The 13950-nt window shown below is 37.3% G+C and overlaps 1 protein-coding gene across 1 annotated transcript in view; it reads right to left on the reverse strand.

The window, feature by feature from the left end:
- Positions 1 to 13950, reverse strand: part of myo10l3 (myosin X, like 3) — a 92394-nt gene that overhangs the window by 24192 nt on the left and 54252 nt on the right. Inside the window, exons 19-20 of the mRNA XM_048193275.1 lie at positions 10816 to 10940; positions 10483 to 10597 (exon numbers count right to left, since the gene is read on the reverse strand). Coding sequence (XP_048049232.1) covers positions 10483 to 10597; positions 10816 to 10940 — 240 coding nt within the window. The remainder of the gene's footprint in view (positions 1 to 10482; positions 10598 to 10815; positions 10941 to 13950) is intronic.

A 13950-nucleotide genomic window follows, 5' to 3' on the forward strand; every position in this document is an offset into this window, starting at 1 on the left:
GCTCTGCCATTGTGCTGAAACCACAGCGCTCTGATTTCCTGTTACTGCTGCTGCTCGGGCTATTCCAGACAGACTGACGTGCATGGACAGAGAGAGAGAGAGAGAGAGAGAGAGAGGAGGGGGAAAGAGTGGCTCTCGGCCAAAGAGCAGGCCACACCCTCACTCTCTCTCTAAAAGAAAAGAGACATGAAGGCTTAACCCTTTACTCACTGACGCTGACTCAGAAGAGAAACCTCAGGAACACAGTTGAAGAAAAGGTGAAGATCTGTATAATAAATGGTATCAATATATCTATAAATTATTAAAAGAATAACCTACAGTGTAATACCAAAGAGTAATGGACTGGCCCCTTGTCTTGAGCCTGGTTTCTCCGAAGATTCTCAATTTCTGTCATCTGATGGAGTTTGAGGTTTCCTGCTACTGTCGCCTTTGGCTGGCTTAGTTGCGGTTTAGAAGACACTTAAAATTCAGTAATAATTAGGGCTGTCAATCGATTAAATATTTTAATCTAATTAATTACATACTCTGTGATTAATTAATCTAAATTAATCGCATACATAATTTTTGCTGTGAAAGTATTACATATTTCAATTCAAATGAATCAATGCAGGGTTTTTCCTGGGTCAAAAATGGTCTTTGGTGGTGACAGACATGGTCATCCACACAAACACTAAAAAGTGCCCTACCCACGTGATTTGCGAGTCCCATACTGACAATAAAGTACCCGTCACTCTCACTGTAATTCTTTCTTGCCCTCTTTGCAAAAAAAAAAAAAAAAAAAAAAAGGAAAATAAAGTGATTTTATAGCTTTGTAAGAGAAGATGCTTTTTTGCTAAACCTGAAAAGTATTAAAAAGTAGCATTTAGAAGTTATATTAACTAATAATATAATTTTCTACCATATACAATTGAATGCACCTAGCTAACAACAACTTGCTTTTTTCTGGTTTCACCTCACTCCAGTCTAAACTAACTGATTTTATAGGTAGGCCTAATTTACTACACATTGTCATTTAAATAACCTGAAAATATTGTGGATTATTAAGGCTAATTTTACTAAACACTCTTGCTAAATGGGGTAAGCAGACTTATGTTCTCATTTCAGAGTTGTTCGAGTAAATGATTCATTATAGACCGTGTGGACAGATCAGTTGTTGTCACGATTCATTAAAATGAATCTGTTCAAATGAGTCATTAGGTCGCGAATCGGACATTAGCGGACGTTGACGCGTTGCGTGCAAATCACGACTGTTATTAGGACATCGCAAAAGATTTGTCAACACAGAAAACACTTCACCACTGGATAGGATTTTCTTTTTTTTACTGAAAGTGTGGTTTATGTCTGCTGCACGTGCAGCGCGCCTGTCAGAGAAGATGAGGTGACGTTCTTTTGAGCACTATTCACAACCAGCGGTTATTCAGGAAAAACATTCTCCGAATGCGCCTCGTGAAACATGGATTCGGTCTTACGAACTTTTAGCATTGTGTCAGTTGATTTAGATTATTATGTGTGAGGTAGAGAGAGTGCAAAGACGGTGCTTTCTTTGAAGACAGAGAGAGGGAGGATCTCTGCTCGTTCTGTCCGTCAGCGCAGCAGTCATCTCCCTCATTTTACAGTCGAATGGTGGCTAGAACGGCTCCAGGTTTAAAGGTCAATATGTAATAGATTAATCTGCGTTATTTTTTTAACGCGTTATTTTTTCTCAGATTAATTTATCAAAATTAACGCATTATTTTGACAGCCCTAGTAATAATATTATTTATTTTACTGCACAGACAAAATTGTAACCGAATTGAGCTGAATGACAACACTTGTGTTCTGTAGAGCTGTCTTATAGCTTAATCAAATTAATTTCATAATGAATTGTTATTGAACTGAACTGAATCAACACTCAACTGACTTGAGCTGAATAACGACACTACTGTATTTTTAGTGCTGCTTTACAGGATAATTTGAATTGGTCACATTTGATGACGTTTGTATCATTGACTCTCATTTTCCTGTTTATTACTGTGGAGCTGCTTTGAAACAATCTGTATTGTATAAATCAGGGGAGGCCAATCCTGTTCCTGGAGATCTACCTACCTGCAGAGTTCAGATTTAACCCTGATCCAACAACCAGTCTGTAATTATCAAGTACCCCTGAAGCTGTTAATTAGCTTGTTCAGTTGTGTTTGATCAGGGTTGGAGCTGAACTTTGCAGGAAGGTAGATCTACAGGAACGGGATTGGGCTCCTCTGATATAAATAAAGGTGACTTGACTTGACATTAACAGTGCATTCAGTACTTTAATGCTAATTTGATGTTTTACACATTTTAAAATACAGTTAAAAAGTTAAAGTTATGTTTTTAAAGAAGTCACTTATGCTCACAAAGGCTTCATTTATTTGATCAAAAATAGAGTAAAAATGGTAAAAAATTATAATTGTAATTTAGATAAACTGTTTTCTATTTTAATATATATTTAAAAGTGTAATTTATCCCTGTGTTGACAAATCTGAATTTTCAGCATCATTACTGCAGTCTTCAGTGTCACATGATCCTTCAGAAATCATTCTAATATGCTGATTTGGCGCTCAAGAAACATTTCTTTTTATTATCAATGTTCAAAACAATTGTGCTGCTTAAAGGGTTAATTCACCCAAAAAAGAAAATTCTGTCATTAATTACTCACCCTCATGTCATTCCAAACCCGTAAGACGAACCTGAATCAGTGGTTCGGAGCGCGTATCAAACTGCCAAAGTCACGTGATTTCAGTAAATGAGGCTTCGTTACGTCATAAGTGTTTTGAAATTTCAATTGTTCACCACTGGGGGGGCGTGACTTTGGTAGTTTGGTACATGCTCCAAACCACTGATTTGAAACAAAAGATTTGTAAAGCTTCGAAGCTTCATGAAGCAGTGTTTTGAAATCGCCCATCACTAGATATTGTTGAATAAAGTCGTTATTTTGGAGTTTTATTGGTACACAAAAAGTATTCTAGTCGCTGCAAAACATTAAGGTTGAACCACTGTAGTCACATGAACTGTTTAAATACGTCTTTAGTAGCTTTGTGGGCATACATCATATGCTAATACCAGTCTGTATATGGTGGCATTACCGTTACCAGAATCAGGTCCTTTCAATTAACATCAACATACACACACACACACACACACACACACACGCACAACATCACGTCTGGCCTCCCACAGATCTTTTAATCCCATTGTGAGATTTTCCTGGAATCGATGACCCAGATGTTACTGTAATCACGACACACAGCTGCAGAGGCGCACAGACTGGAGGAAGTTTCCTCGTCCACATCCTTCCCCCATCCCACGCAAAGAACCCTGAGCCCCGATCTAGGGATCACACTTCCTCAACACACAATCAGCATGGATATAATTACACACAAGTTGTTTTGTTTCAAGCAAGGAAACACAATGCCAGACCCCTTTCTTGATCTTACACCCCCTCCTCTCACCTCCACCTCAAATCTGACACTCACAAAAACACCACGAACAAAAGCCAGCACCACCGCTCGAGAGGACCTGTACTGAACAGGCATTCTCTACTGATCACAATCACACTCCTGAATGAAATCATAAAACAAAACAGACCTTGAGCCATGATAACAACCATAGTGGACCGCCAAACACGTACAGCAATGACCGACGCAGTCATAGGTCATAGTCTGGAGCTCTGACTGCCGACTTGATCTGTCACCAAGACTTGCTGGAATACATTAAACTGTTGTTTTACTAGAGACTGTATTTATATAGCTACATGAAAGGCATGTGTGGAACATATGGGTAAACACTGATCAAACAACCTCCATAGAGCACTGCCTGATGTCTGATCTTCCGCTCCCTGCTGCTAATAATACTCCATGTGGCCCTAAAATGACATTGGTCCAGAGTCCTGACTGTGGTTTTTCTGTAGATTCCTGACTGATGAAGACAAAAAGCACACAAAGTCAACTATTGAACCTTCCAGGAGAAAACAAGCAGGATCTTCAAGATGGTTCTCTCTCATTTGTTTGTTTTTTTTTTAAATATAAGTTAAAGGGATAGTTCACCCAAAAATGAAAATTCTGTAATTTACTCACCCTCAAGTTGTTTCAAACGTGTGTAAATTTCTTTGTTCTGCTGAACACAAAGGAATATATTTGGAAGAATGTTTGTAACAAAGCAGATCTCGCCCCCCATTGACTACCATAGTAGGAAAAAAAAATACTATGGTAGTCAATGGGGGGGGGGGGGGGGGCGAGATCTGCTTGGTTACAAACATTCTTCCAAATATATTCCTTTGTGTACAGCAGAGTGTGAACTTGAGGGTGAGTAAATGATGTCAGAATTTTCATTTTTGGGTGAACTATCCCTTTAAATGCAGGTTTTTGATATGTATACTGTGCATAGCCATGCTTTTCCCCAGCAAAACTGAACTAAAATTGGAAACAGAGCACAGTTTTTCTGGTGGAGCCGGTTGACATAATTCTTGCTGGTTAAAGTCAACTTGAAATCAAAATTGACTATATTTACTTTCTCTACATCAGGGGACCAAGGAGCTGGGCAAACTTCAAGGGGGGATCCAATAAGTCAAACAAACAAACACACACACACACAAATATATAAATACATATTATATTTTTCAGGTTATTTTATTATAGTACAAGTATAAGTACCAGCTTAGACAGGAGGGCCTTTAAATATTTTCTTGGGCAAAGGGAGGCCTTGGATGGAGTCCAAAGGCACAGAATCACTGCTATAAATGTTCTGATCTTATTGCAAACAGTTAATTGGCCCACATTGTTCCAAAAAAAAAAAAAAAAATCTGTGGCCAGTTGGATAATGTTAACCAATTGCCAAATAGATCTTTAGGCAAACTCCCATAGATCAGTCTATTTTGGAAAACATTTGCTTTTCAACATCCAATTAATTTCCAGCAGATACAAACCAGGTCCTGCCCTACACTTTTTTTCTTGTTGAATATCTTATTTAACTTGAAAATATGTCATATTATGAAAGCAAAATGAGTCATGAATGGTAATTCATGTTGACATTAAACTAGTTAAGAAATCTTGTGTGGACACCAGAAATCCAGCATAAACACAACATATGCTGGTAGCCAACTATACTGCGTTGCGTCAGAAATCACATAGGGTAGACCAGGTACAGTTGGTTATAGGCATAATTACTTTATTATAGCTTAAATAAAGCGCAAAAGAAACTACGAGCAATGACCGTCGTTGTTCTGTTGTAAGTTAAATCCTGAAATTACCAAACATGCGATTAAAGCTGCCTCAAAACTATGCATGCATTTATTTGTTGACATGGTTTTAAATTGTTATCCAGTTTGTTGGCCTTAAAACGTCTTAAAAATGCACATATGTACACCAGGGAAATCTAAATTTTCTCGGGGGAGCATTTTCCCGTACCCCCCCACCAAACAACATTTTCTGACCTCGGAAATTATGAAACCCTGCGTACGGCCCAGCTTATATTCTACCGAATGAAATCTGAGGTAAACGTGTATTTCAACAAATGTGCGCGCTTTTGGACTAAAAGTTTGTATGTGTATGCACTGTGATCAAAAATAAATGGGACCAAACGCGATTGAATGTAAAGGTTTGTGTCTCGTTATTCTATTAATAACTACTGATTGATTTTGCATTTCTATCAGAAATGAAGAATTATTAGTGTCATTGTAAATTGTAAATAGTGGTGCAAATATCTAAGCTATCTAATACTTCAAATCTCAAGGTTAAATCAGAAGATTTTTTTTGTAAAAATGTTTCTGTAACAGCTGCCAAAAATAGTATGTAGCTCTGTGGATTTTAACAAATTTTCAAAAAAAAAAAAAAACTTTTCAAAACATCCCCCCCTCTGGTTTTTTCACAAATCGCACCCTGAATATGGGTAGTATGAATGAAATTCAAACATGCTACATCCACCGTGATGTTACTGTCACATGACCAACCAGGGTCAGCTGCATAACTTCACTTCCATTCATAAATCCCCTCCTGTGGCCTCATGGAATAGTAAAATGCCCATCAAATGCGCACTTCAGGATCTCAGGGAAAGTAGTAGGTCATCCGGATATGTTTTGCCTACTATGAATTTGGACATATTACTCTTTTGACATACCATACTAGCCTATATAGTAGGGAAGTATTCGATTTCGGATGCAGAGCTGGTCTTTTCAGAAAGGGTTAAACAAACCGATTGGTGATGGCGGGGGACAAATACGTGTTTTGTTTTTGTGGAGGACAGTGTTGGGTAAATTGCATTTTGGGACAAGATCTGTACATGGAGTGGCCCATCAGCCCAGCTTCCGTCATGAGGATGCCAGCTTTCCTTAGGTACATTAGGGCAACAGGCTATTTAACATGTATGATCGTGGAGTCTAGTAGAGCAGTGAAAGCTGTAGGTTAGAGTAGCTGACCTTGAGTACATTGGCGCTCTGACGTGCTGAGAACAAATTGGAGCCGTCCAGCCCTGACCCCACCACAGAACAATGAGGCTATTTTACAGCTAAACAATTTGTAAAGCATGACTCTATTCAGCAGGGAGTGAGTCTGCGTGTCCAGTGTGTGTATCTCAATTCATTTGTTTCAGTGTCTTTATGCATGTGTGTGTAGGAGACAGAAAGCAACATTCTAGGAAAAGGAGAAATACTGCATTACATTCAATCATCTATTGAGGCCGTGATGAATTCAGACGTATTGTGCATTGCATGGCACATACTATCTGAAATTGTTTTAAATTTCTGTGAAATTTAAATGATATGGCACTTTTGTTTTAGCATGTTACAATCAATTACAATTACACGACTATATTCATATGTATGCCATATCATAAATGAATTATCATGAATTTTCATCATGAATTATCATACATATACTTAAAAACCATCTCAGATGTTATGTTCCATGCAGTTCATGAATATACACTACCATTCAAAAGCTTGGGGTCGGTAAGGTTTATTTAATGTTTCTGAAAGAAGTCTGTTATGCTCATCAAGGCTGCATTTATATGATCAAAAATACAGTAAAAATAAATATTACTAAACTACTAACTTTTCTATTTTAATATACTTTAAAATGTAATTAATTCCTGTGATGCAAAGCTGACATTTTTAGCATCATTACTCCAGTCTTCAGTGTCACATGATCCTCCAGAAATCGTTCTAATATGCTGATTTGATTAAACATTTTTTATTATTATTGTTGTTGAAAACGATTGTGCTGCTTAATATTTTTGTGGAAATGTTGATTCTCATGATTCTTTGATGAACAGAAAGTTCAAAAGAACAGCATTTATTTGAAATATAGATCTTTGTAACATTATAAATGTCTTTACCATCACTTTAAATCTATTTAACGTGTCCTTGCTGAATAATGCTATTAATAATAAAAAAAAAACCTTACTACTTAACTCAAATCAGTACTTTAGGTCCTTTTATACTTTTACTTATACTTTTATAGCAATTAATTTGACATACAGTACAGTCCAAAAGTTTGGAACCACTAAGATTTTTAATGTTTTTAAAAGAAGTTTCGTCTGCTCACCAAGGCTACATTTATTTAATTAAAAATACAGTAAAAAACAGTAATATTGTGAAATATTATTACAATTTAAAATAACTGTGTACTATTTAAATATATTTCACAAAGTAATTTATTCCTGTGATGCAAAGCTGAATTTTCAGCATCGTTACTCCAGTCTTCAGTGTCACATGATCCTTCAGAAATCATTCTAATATGCTGATCTGCTGCTCAATAAACATTTATGATTATTTTCAATGTTGAAAACAGTTGTGTACTTTTTTTTTCAGGATTCCTTGATGAATAGAAAGTTCAAAAGAACAGCATTTCTCTGAAATACAAAGCTTCTGTAGCATTATACACTACCGTTCAAAAGTTTGGGGTCAGTAAGAATTTTTATTTTTATTTTTTTGAAAAGATGAAAAAAATGAATACTTTTATTCAGCAAGGATGCATTAAATCAGTCAAAAGTGGCAGTAAAGACATTTATAATGTTACAAAAGATTAGATTTCAGATAAACACTGTTCTTTTGAACTTTCTATTCATCAAATAATCCTGAAAAAAAATATTGTACACAAATATTTTGTACAATTGTACACATTAAATGTTTCTTGAGCAGCAGATCAGCATATTAGAATGATTTCTGAAGGATCATGTGACACTGAAGACTGGAGTAATGATGCTGAAAATTCAGCTTTGCAATCACAGGAATAAATTACTTTGTGAAATGTATTCAAATAGAAAACAGTTATTTTAAATTGTAATAATATTTCACAATATTACTGTTTTTTACTGTATTTTTAATTAAATAAATGTAGCCTTGGTGAGCAGACGAAACTTCTTTTAAAAACATTAAAAATCTTAGTGGTTCCAAACTTTTGGACTGTACTGTATATCCACCTCATAAGAGCAATAATATACAATCGTGCACTTTGTGTGGTGTTCCTGATGACCTTGTCCAGGTATATATTGCAATAATGATCATTATACGTGGCCTGCATACTGAAGGTTAGGGTTAGGCTTTCCTTAATAATGACCTACTCGTGACTGCAAGGAGCACTGACAGTTCATCACTATTTTATTAAATCAAGTTATTTGATTTATGAGATAATTTCTCTGCTTCAAATCAAACCTAAACACAAGTAATCATGGCAACACCGCATTAAGGCACCATCAAGCTAACAATGTGACCCCTGATAAAGAGATACCCAAACTAGCTCTCAGGAAAGCCAGAAACCACAAGACCCCAAAGGAAATAACACAGAGCACGCTGGATTCAATTAATTTAAAGAAAAGTGGTCTGAATCAAAGGACACAAGAATGTCTTTTATTTACAGTGCCTTCCTGTTCCTCGGAAACCTCAGAGCTCCTCTTACTGTAAAAACAGCCTGACTGAACTGCCGTGCTTAATGTGTGGCAGAGAATGACCAAGGAGAGAGAATAATTGACTGATTACAAGATAAGAATGAATAGACACTGTTGAACAGAGAACAGAAAGTGTTCTTTTCAGAGCTGCTGTGCTCCTGTTGCCAAACGCCCTTAAAGTGCTGCGCTCTTGTTTCAGGCCGACTAGATCGAGATGAGTCATTTCAGTAAAGTGAGGGACCGCAAAACTCCCTACCAAGATGTGGAGAGGGTTTTTTTGAGGGGGGTGAGAGCAGAGGAAGTATGAGGAAGAAAGAGGAAAGAATGAAGAGAGAAGAGAGGGGGGAAAAACGCCAGACTGAAAAAATTCCCCTATGAGTATTGCAAAACATTACCACAAAAATGGCAGCATGCATCTTTTGACACTTCCATGATGGTAATATCGCGGTATTATCTGTGTGTTCACTACAAATAAATCCCCTCAGAGTACCATAGTGGTAAGAATACATTTGTGAACCCTTTGAAAATATCTGGATTTCTGCATGAATTACTTATTAATGTAGTCTGACTCTGATCTTCATCTAAGTCACAATTACAGACAAACACAATCTGACTAAATTAATAACACACAAACAGCTGTACTTTTTTAAAACGTTTATTGAAGACAATGAGTGATCATTTACAGTGCAGTGCGGAAAAAGTAAATGAATATCAGTGTTACGACTACTTAGTGTCAGTTAAAGGGATAGTTCACCCAAAAATGAAAATTCTGTCATCATTTACTCACATTCAAGTTGTTCCAAACCTGTATGAACTTCCTTTTTCTGCTGAACAGAAAAGAAGATATTTTGAAGAATATGGATAACCAAACAGTTGATCGGTATGGAAAAAATACTACAGAAATGAATGTGAATAAATGATGACGGAATTTTTTTTTATTTTTGGGTGAACTATCCCTTTAAGGAGATGAGATTGAAAGTGTGGGTCAAACAGTGTGGGTCACACTTTTTTCTTTTTTAATGCACACAAAGCCTCATTTCTGAAAAAATCTGTGTTTCTGACAAATGTGGTTTCTGACCAATCTCAACAATGATTCATTAGTAAAAACCATCCATGGTAAGATATCCAGTCTACAAATGTTCTGGACTGTTGCTATTCTCCCTAGGGCTGGGTTTATAACTGTGACTTTGATTAAGATTGCAGAGATCGAGAATTTTAAAGGGTTCACAAACCTATTCTTGTGACTGTAAATGCCATGATAACACAGTGTTCATTCAAAGAATGTCCATAACTCTTTGAATAAGCAAATAAGTACAAAAAATTCCAAGGTTAAAAGCGTGAAAAGTCTGTGAAAGTCCCCCCTCGCCCCCCCTTTCTTTTCTTTTTTTGCATTTTAGATTTAAATTCAAATATATGACTCTCAAAGAATGTCAGGGATGAACCCACAGACTACATAAAAAGTTAAATAGCTCAAACTGAGAAAGAAAGAGCTCTTATACAAAGTCTTTCCACTGAGTTCTAGCGCATATTTTTTATATTGGTACTTTAAACTATGTGTGTGAACATGTGTTGGTCATGCAACCGCACCTTAGTCTTTCCCAGCTGCCACTCTTTCTTTGTGACATCATACTTCGTCAGCAGATCTGCACATTTCTTCCTCTCGTCCGCTGTGTGGTTTTTGTCCCTCAGGATCATTGTGTATCTGCAAAGGAAGTGGGCAAAACTTGAACACATACACGCACTCCACCTCACTCATTTTAAGAGAACAATGTTCTGATCAAACGTTCACTGATTCAGAAAAACTTCATAGTATTGTTCATTATGGTTTCAAGGATTTTACTTAACATTCCAAAAACTTCAAAACTGTATTTTGATGGACTGTCAGTGGTTTTGTGACGGTTTCTTGGCCATGTGTCTCACCTGCTGAGGAAGTCTTGGAAAGTTCTCCGTACAGGAAAGCCCGCTCTACGGATCTTCACGGTCTCAAGCATTCCAGAGTAACGAAGCTGATTCAGAACCACATCTGCATCAAATTTGTTTGCGTTCTGGAAGAAGACAGAAAGAGATGTTCTTCAGCACTGATATCAACTGGCTATGTCCAATATTGGTCCTATTACACTAAAACAAGTCAATGAGAAACGGCATTCAAAATCTCTCGCTCTATAATATTTTAAAGTATTATACACGTTTTATATAGTATCAGTACTTTTGTCTTATTTTCTGTTAAAAATATATAAACATCCTTAAAAGCGAGACAAAAGCAAAATTACATAAAAGACTTGGGGTAACACTTTAATTTTGATGGTCACCTTTAGACTGCTGCCGACTATTAGTAATGTTGCACATTACGTCAACTAACTAAAGTACTAGTTAAGTATTAGTAGACTGTCTGCTTAAAATCTGCTAACATTTTGTTTTGATGATCCCCCAAAAGACATCTACTGACTATAAGTAACTTTCCAAGTATGTCAACTTATTCTACTAACCCAAACCTAACAGTCTACTAATACTACTATAGAGTTAGTTGACATGTAGGTGCAATGTTACTTATAGTCGACAGAATGTCTAAAAGGGACCAACAAAATTAAGTGTAACCTGACTAATTATCAGAGAATATCTTGAATTTTCAAAAAGAATATTTTTCTTTCCACATTGACAAACAATGTTTTTTTTCTCCCTTTTTGAGCAGAAATTACAAGAAATTAGGGCTGGGCGATATATCGCATGCGATTGTCACGCGCATTTCGTCAGTAAAGCCGGTTCCCTGATTACAGCGAAATCGCCATCACCTGTTTTCAAATGGAGCGGCATTTAATAGACAGAACCGTAGATCACTGACAAGCTACGCAATATCGTGTTTATTATCGCAGATGAATCACCTTCGATAATGAACGCGATATTGCGTAGCTTGTCAGTGATCTACGGCTCTGTCTATTAAATGCCGCTCTATTTGAAAGCAGGTGATGGACATTTCGCGGTAATCAGGGAACCGGCTTTACTGACGAAATGCGCGTGACAATCGCATGCGATATATCGCCCAGCCCTACAAGAAATATTGTGAGATGCTATGCTAACCCATATTGTTCATAACTATCAAGTAGTAGTGTCTCAATATCATTGTTAAATATAAAAAAACGAGAATACTTTTTGTGCGGTAAAAACACAAAACAAAATAATGACTTTATTCAACAATATCTAGTGATGGGTGATTTCAAAACACTGCTTCATGAAGCTTCGAAGCTTTACGAATCTTTTGTTTCGAATCAGTGGTTCGGAGCGTGTATCAAACTGCCAAAGTCACGCCCCCCAGTGGTGAACCATTGAAATTTCTAAAATCTTACGACATAACGAAGCCTTGTTTACTGAAATCAGGTGACTTTTGCAGTTTGATACACGTTCTGAACCACTTATTCGAAACAAAAGATTTGTAAAGCCTCTAAGCTTCATGAAACAGTGTTTTGAAATCGCCCATCACTAGATACTGTTGAATAGAGTTGTTATTTTGTTTTTTTTGAACCAATGTAGTCACATGAACTGTTTTAAATACGTGTTAATTATCTTGCTGGCAATGGAGGCCTCACTGAGCCATCGGATTTCATCAAAAATATCTTAATTTGTGTTCTGAAGATGAACGAAGGTCTTACGGGTGTGAAACGACATGAAGGTGAGTAATTAATGACAGAATTTTCTTTCTGTGTAAACTAACCCTTTAATATATATTCTCTAAAAATAACCTTAATTTGGATAATCATTTATTTTGTTTTGAAGAAAGTTTAATACTTTTAAACCAGACAAAAATACTGAAAAAAAAAACCCAAGAAGCTGATTTTTGCAGTGTATAACATGATTTCAGCTGGAAAAAAAGATGTCTCACAGATGTTGGTGAAGGATTACAAAAACAAACATTTTATTTTTGGAATAACATAAACTGGATGAATCATGTGCAATGGGACCAGGAACCTTTACAGGGCCCATTTTGATTTCATACTGATTTTAACCATAAGGGGAAGATAATATAGATGCTTGTTTTGATCTGTCACATAAAGAACAAAAGATGTCTGTGGGCAGAAAAAGGGGTGAAACACCAACACAAGTCATGAAGCTTTCAACTGGGATTGATTATATCTATTGTGTGAGGTGTTGCGTCATGCTCAGTGGCGATCTGTAGCTAGATCAGTAACGTCAGTGCCTGGTGTTCAGCTGCTCCCACATTGTCCAGTCCCATCAGGCCGTTTGATCACTATGTTAAGGAGCGGGGCTCATTGTTGGTGGCCTGGACATCTGGTGCGGTTTAACAGCATGTTCCACTATTGTCTTTTGCCTTGCCTGTCATTTCAATCAGCAGAATCTAAAGTGAAATTATCATGTCAGGCTAATGCGAAAGGACACCGAGGTGTATTTCTGGTCTCCCTGAGTAATTTGGGCATTCAACTTGGGTCAGGCATGAAGTATGCAGCATTACAATTGTCCGTAAAGGGGTCTGGAGTGGGGTGAGATGAGTAAGGGATCACTGTTGTGTGGCGTAAACGATAGAAGAAAAGGTGTGGAATGACAGAGAGAGCCAGGCAGATCGCCAGATGAAGCCACAGCCGTGATTCCCCTCCCTGAGGACAGTTATCACAATACAACAACCCCAAAAGAAGCGCCAACCTGATCCTCTGCCCGCTGAAATTATAGTCCTCGATAAATCAATACAATCATAATAATTCCAGTAATATGGGAGCTCAAATGAGCATTATTACAGCTCAATTGTATCATATAATGAAGGTTAGAGGCTGCCTCTGGCTCTGTGTGATTTTCTGGCCGTTATCTCTACATTCCTCTGCTGCAGGTCAGGAGTGTGATTCTCCTCTCTGAAGCAGACAGCCGTGACCTCTGACCCCAGCGCAGGCGGGATTGGGCTGTAGGAATGTGCTGGCGGTGGGGATGGGCTGCTCCGTTCTGAGCAGATCAGCACAAAGAGACTCTATGTACAGAGTGCAGAACACGACAGACTCAGAGCACTTGCTGGCTGTACAGCTTCTCACACGGAGTTGATGCCAGATTGTTCTGTGA

Source organism: Megalobrama amblycephala, linkage group LG6, assembly GCF_018812025.1.
Source record: "Megalobrama amblycephala isolate DHTTF-2021 linkage group LG6, ASM1881202v1, whole genome shotgun sequence".
Taxonomy (NCBI): domain Eukaryota; kingdom Metazoa; phylum Chordata; class Actinopteri; order Cypriniformes; family Xenocyprididae; genus Megalobrama; species Megalobrama amblycephala.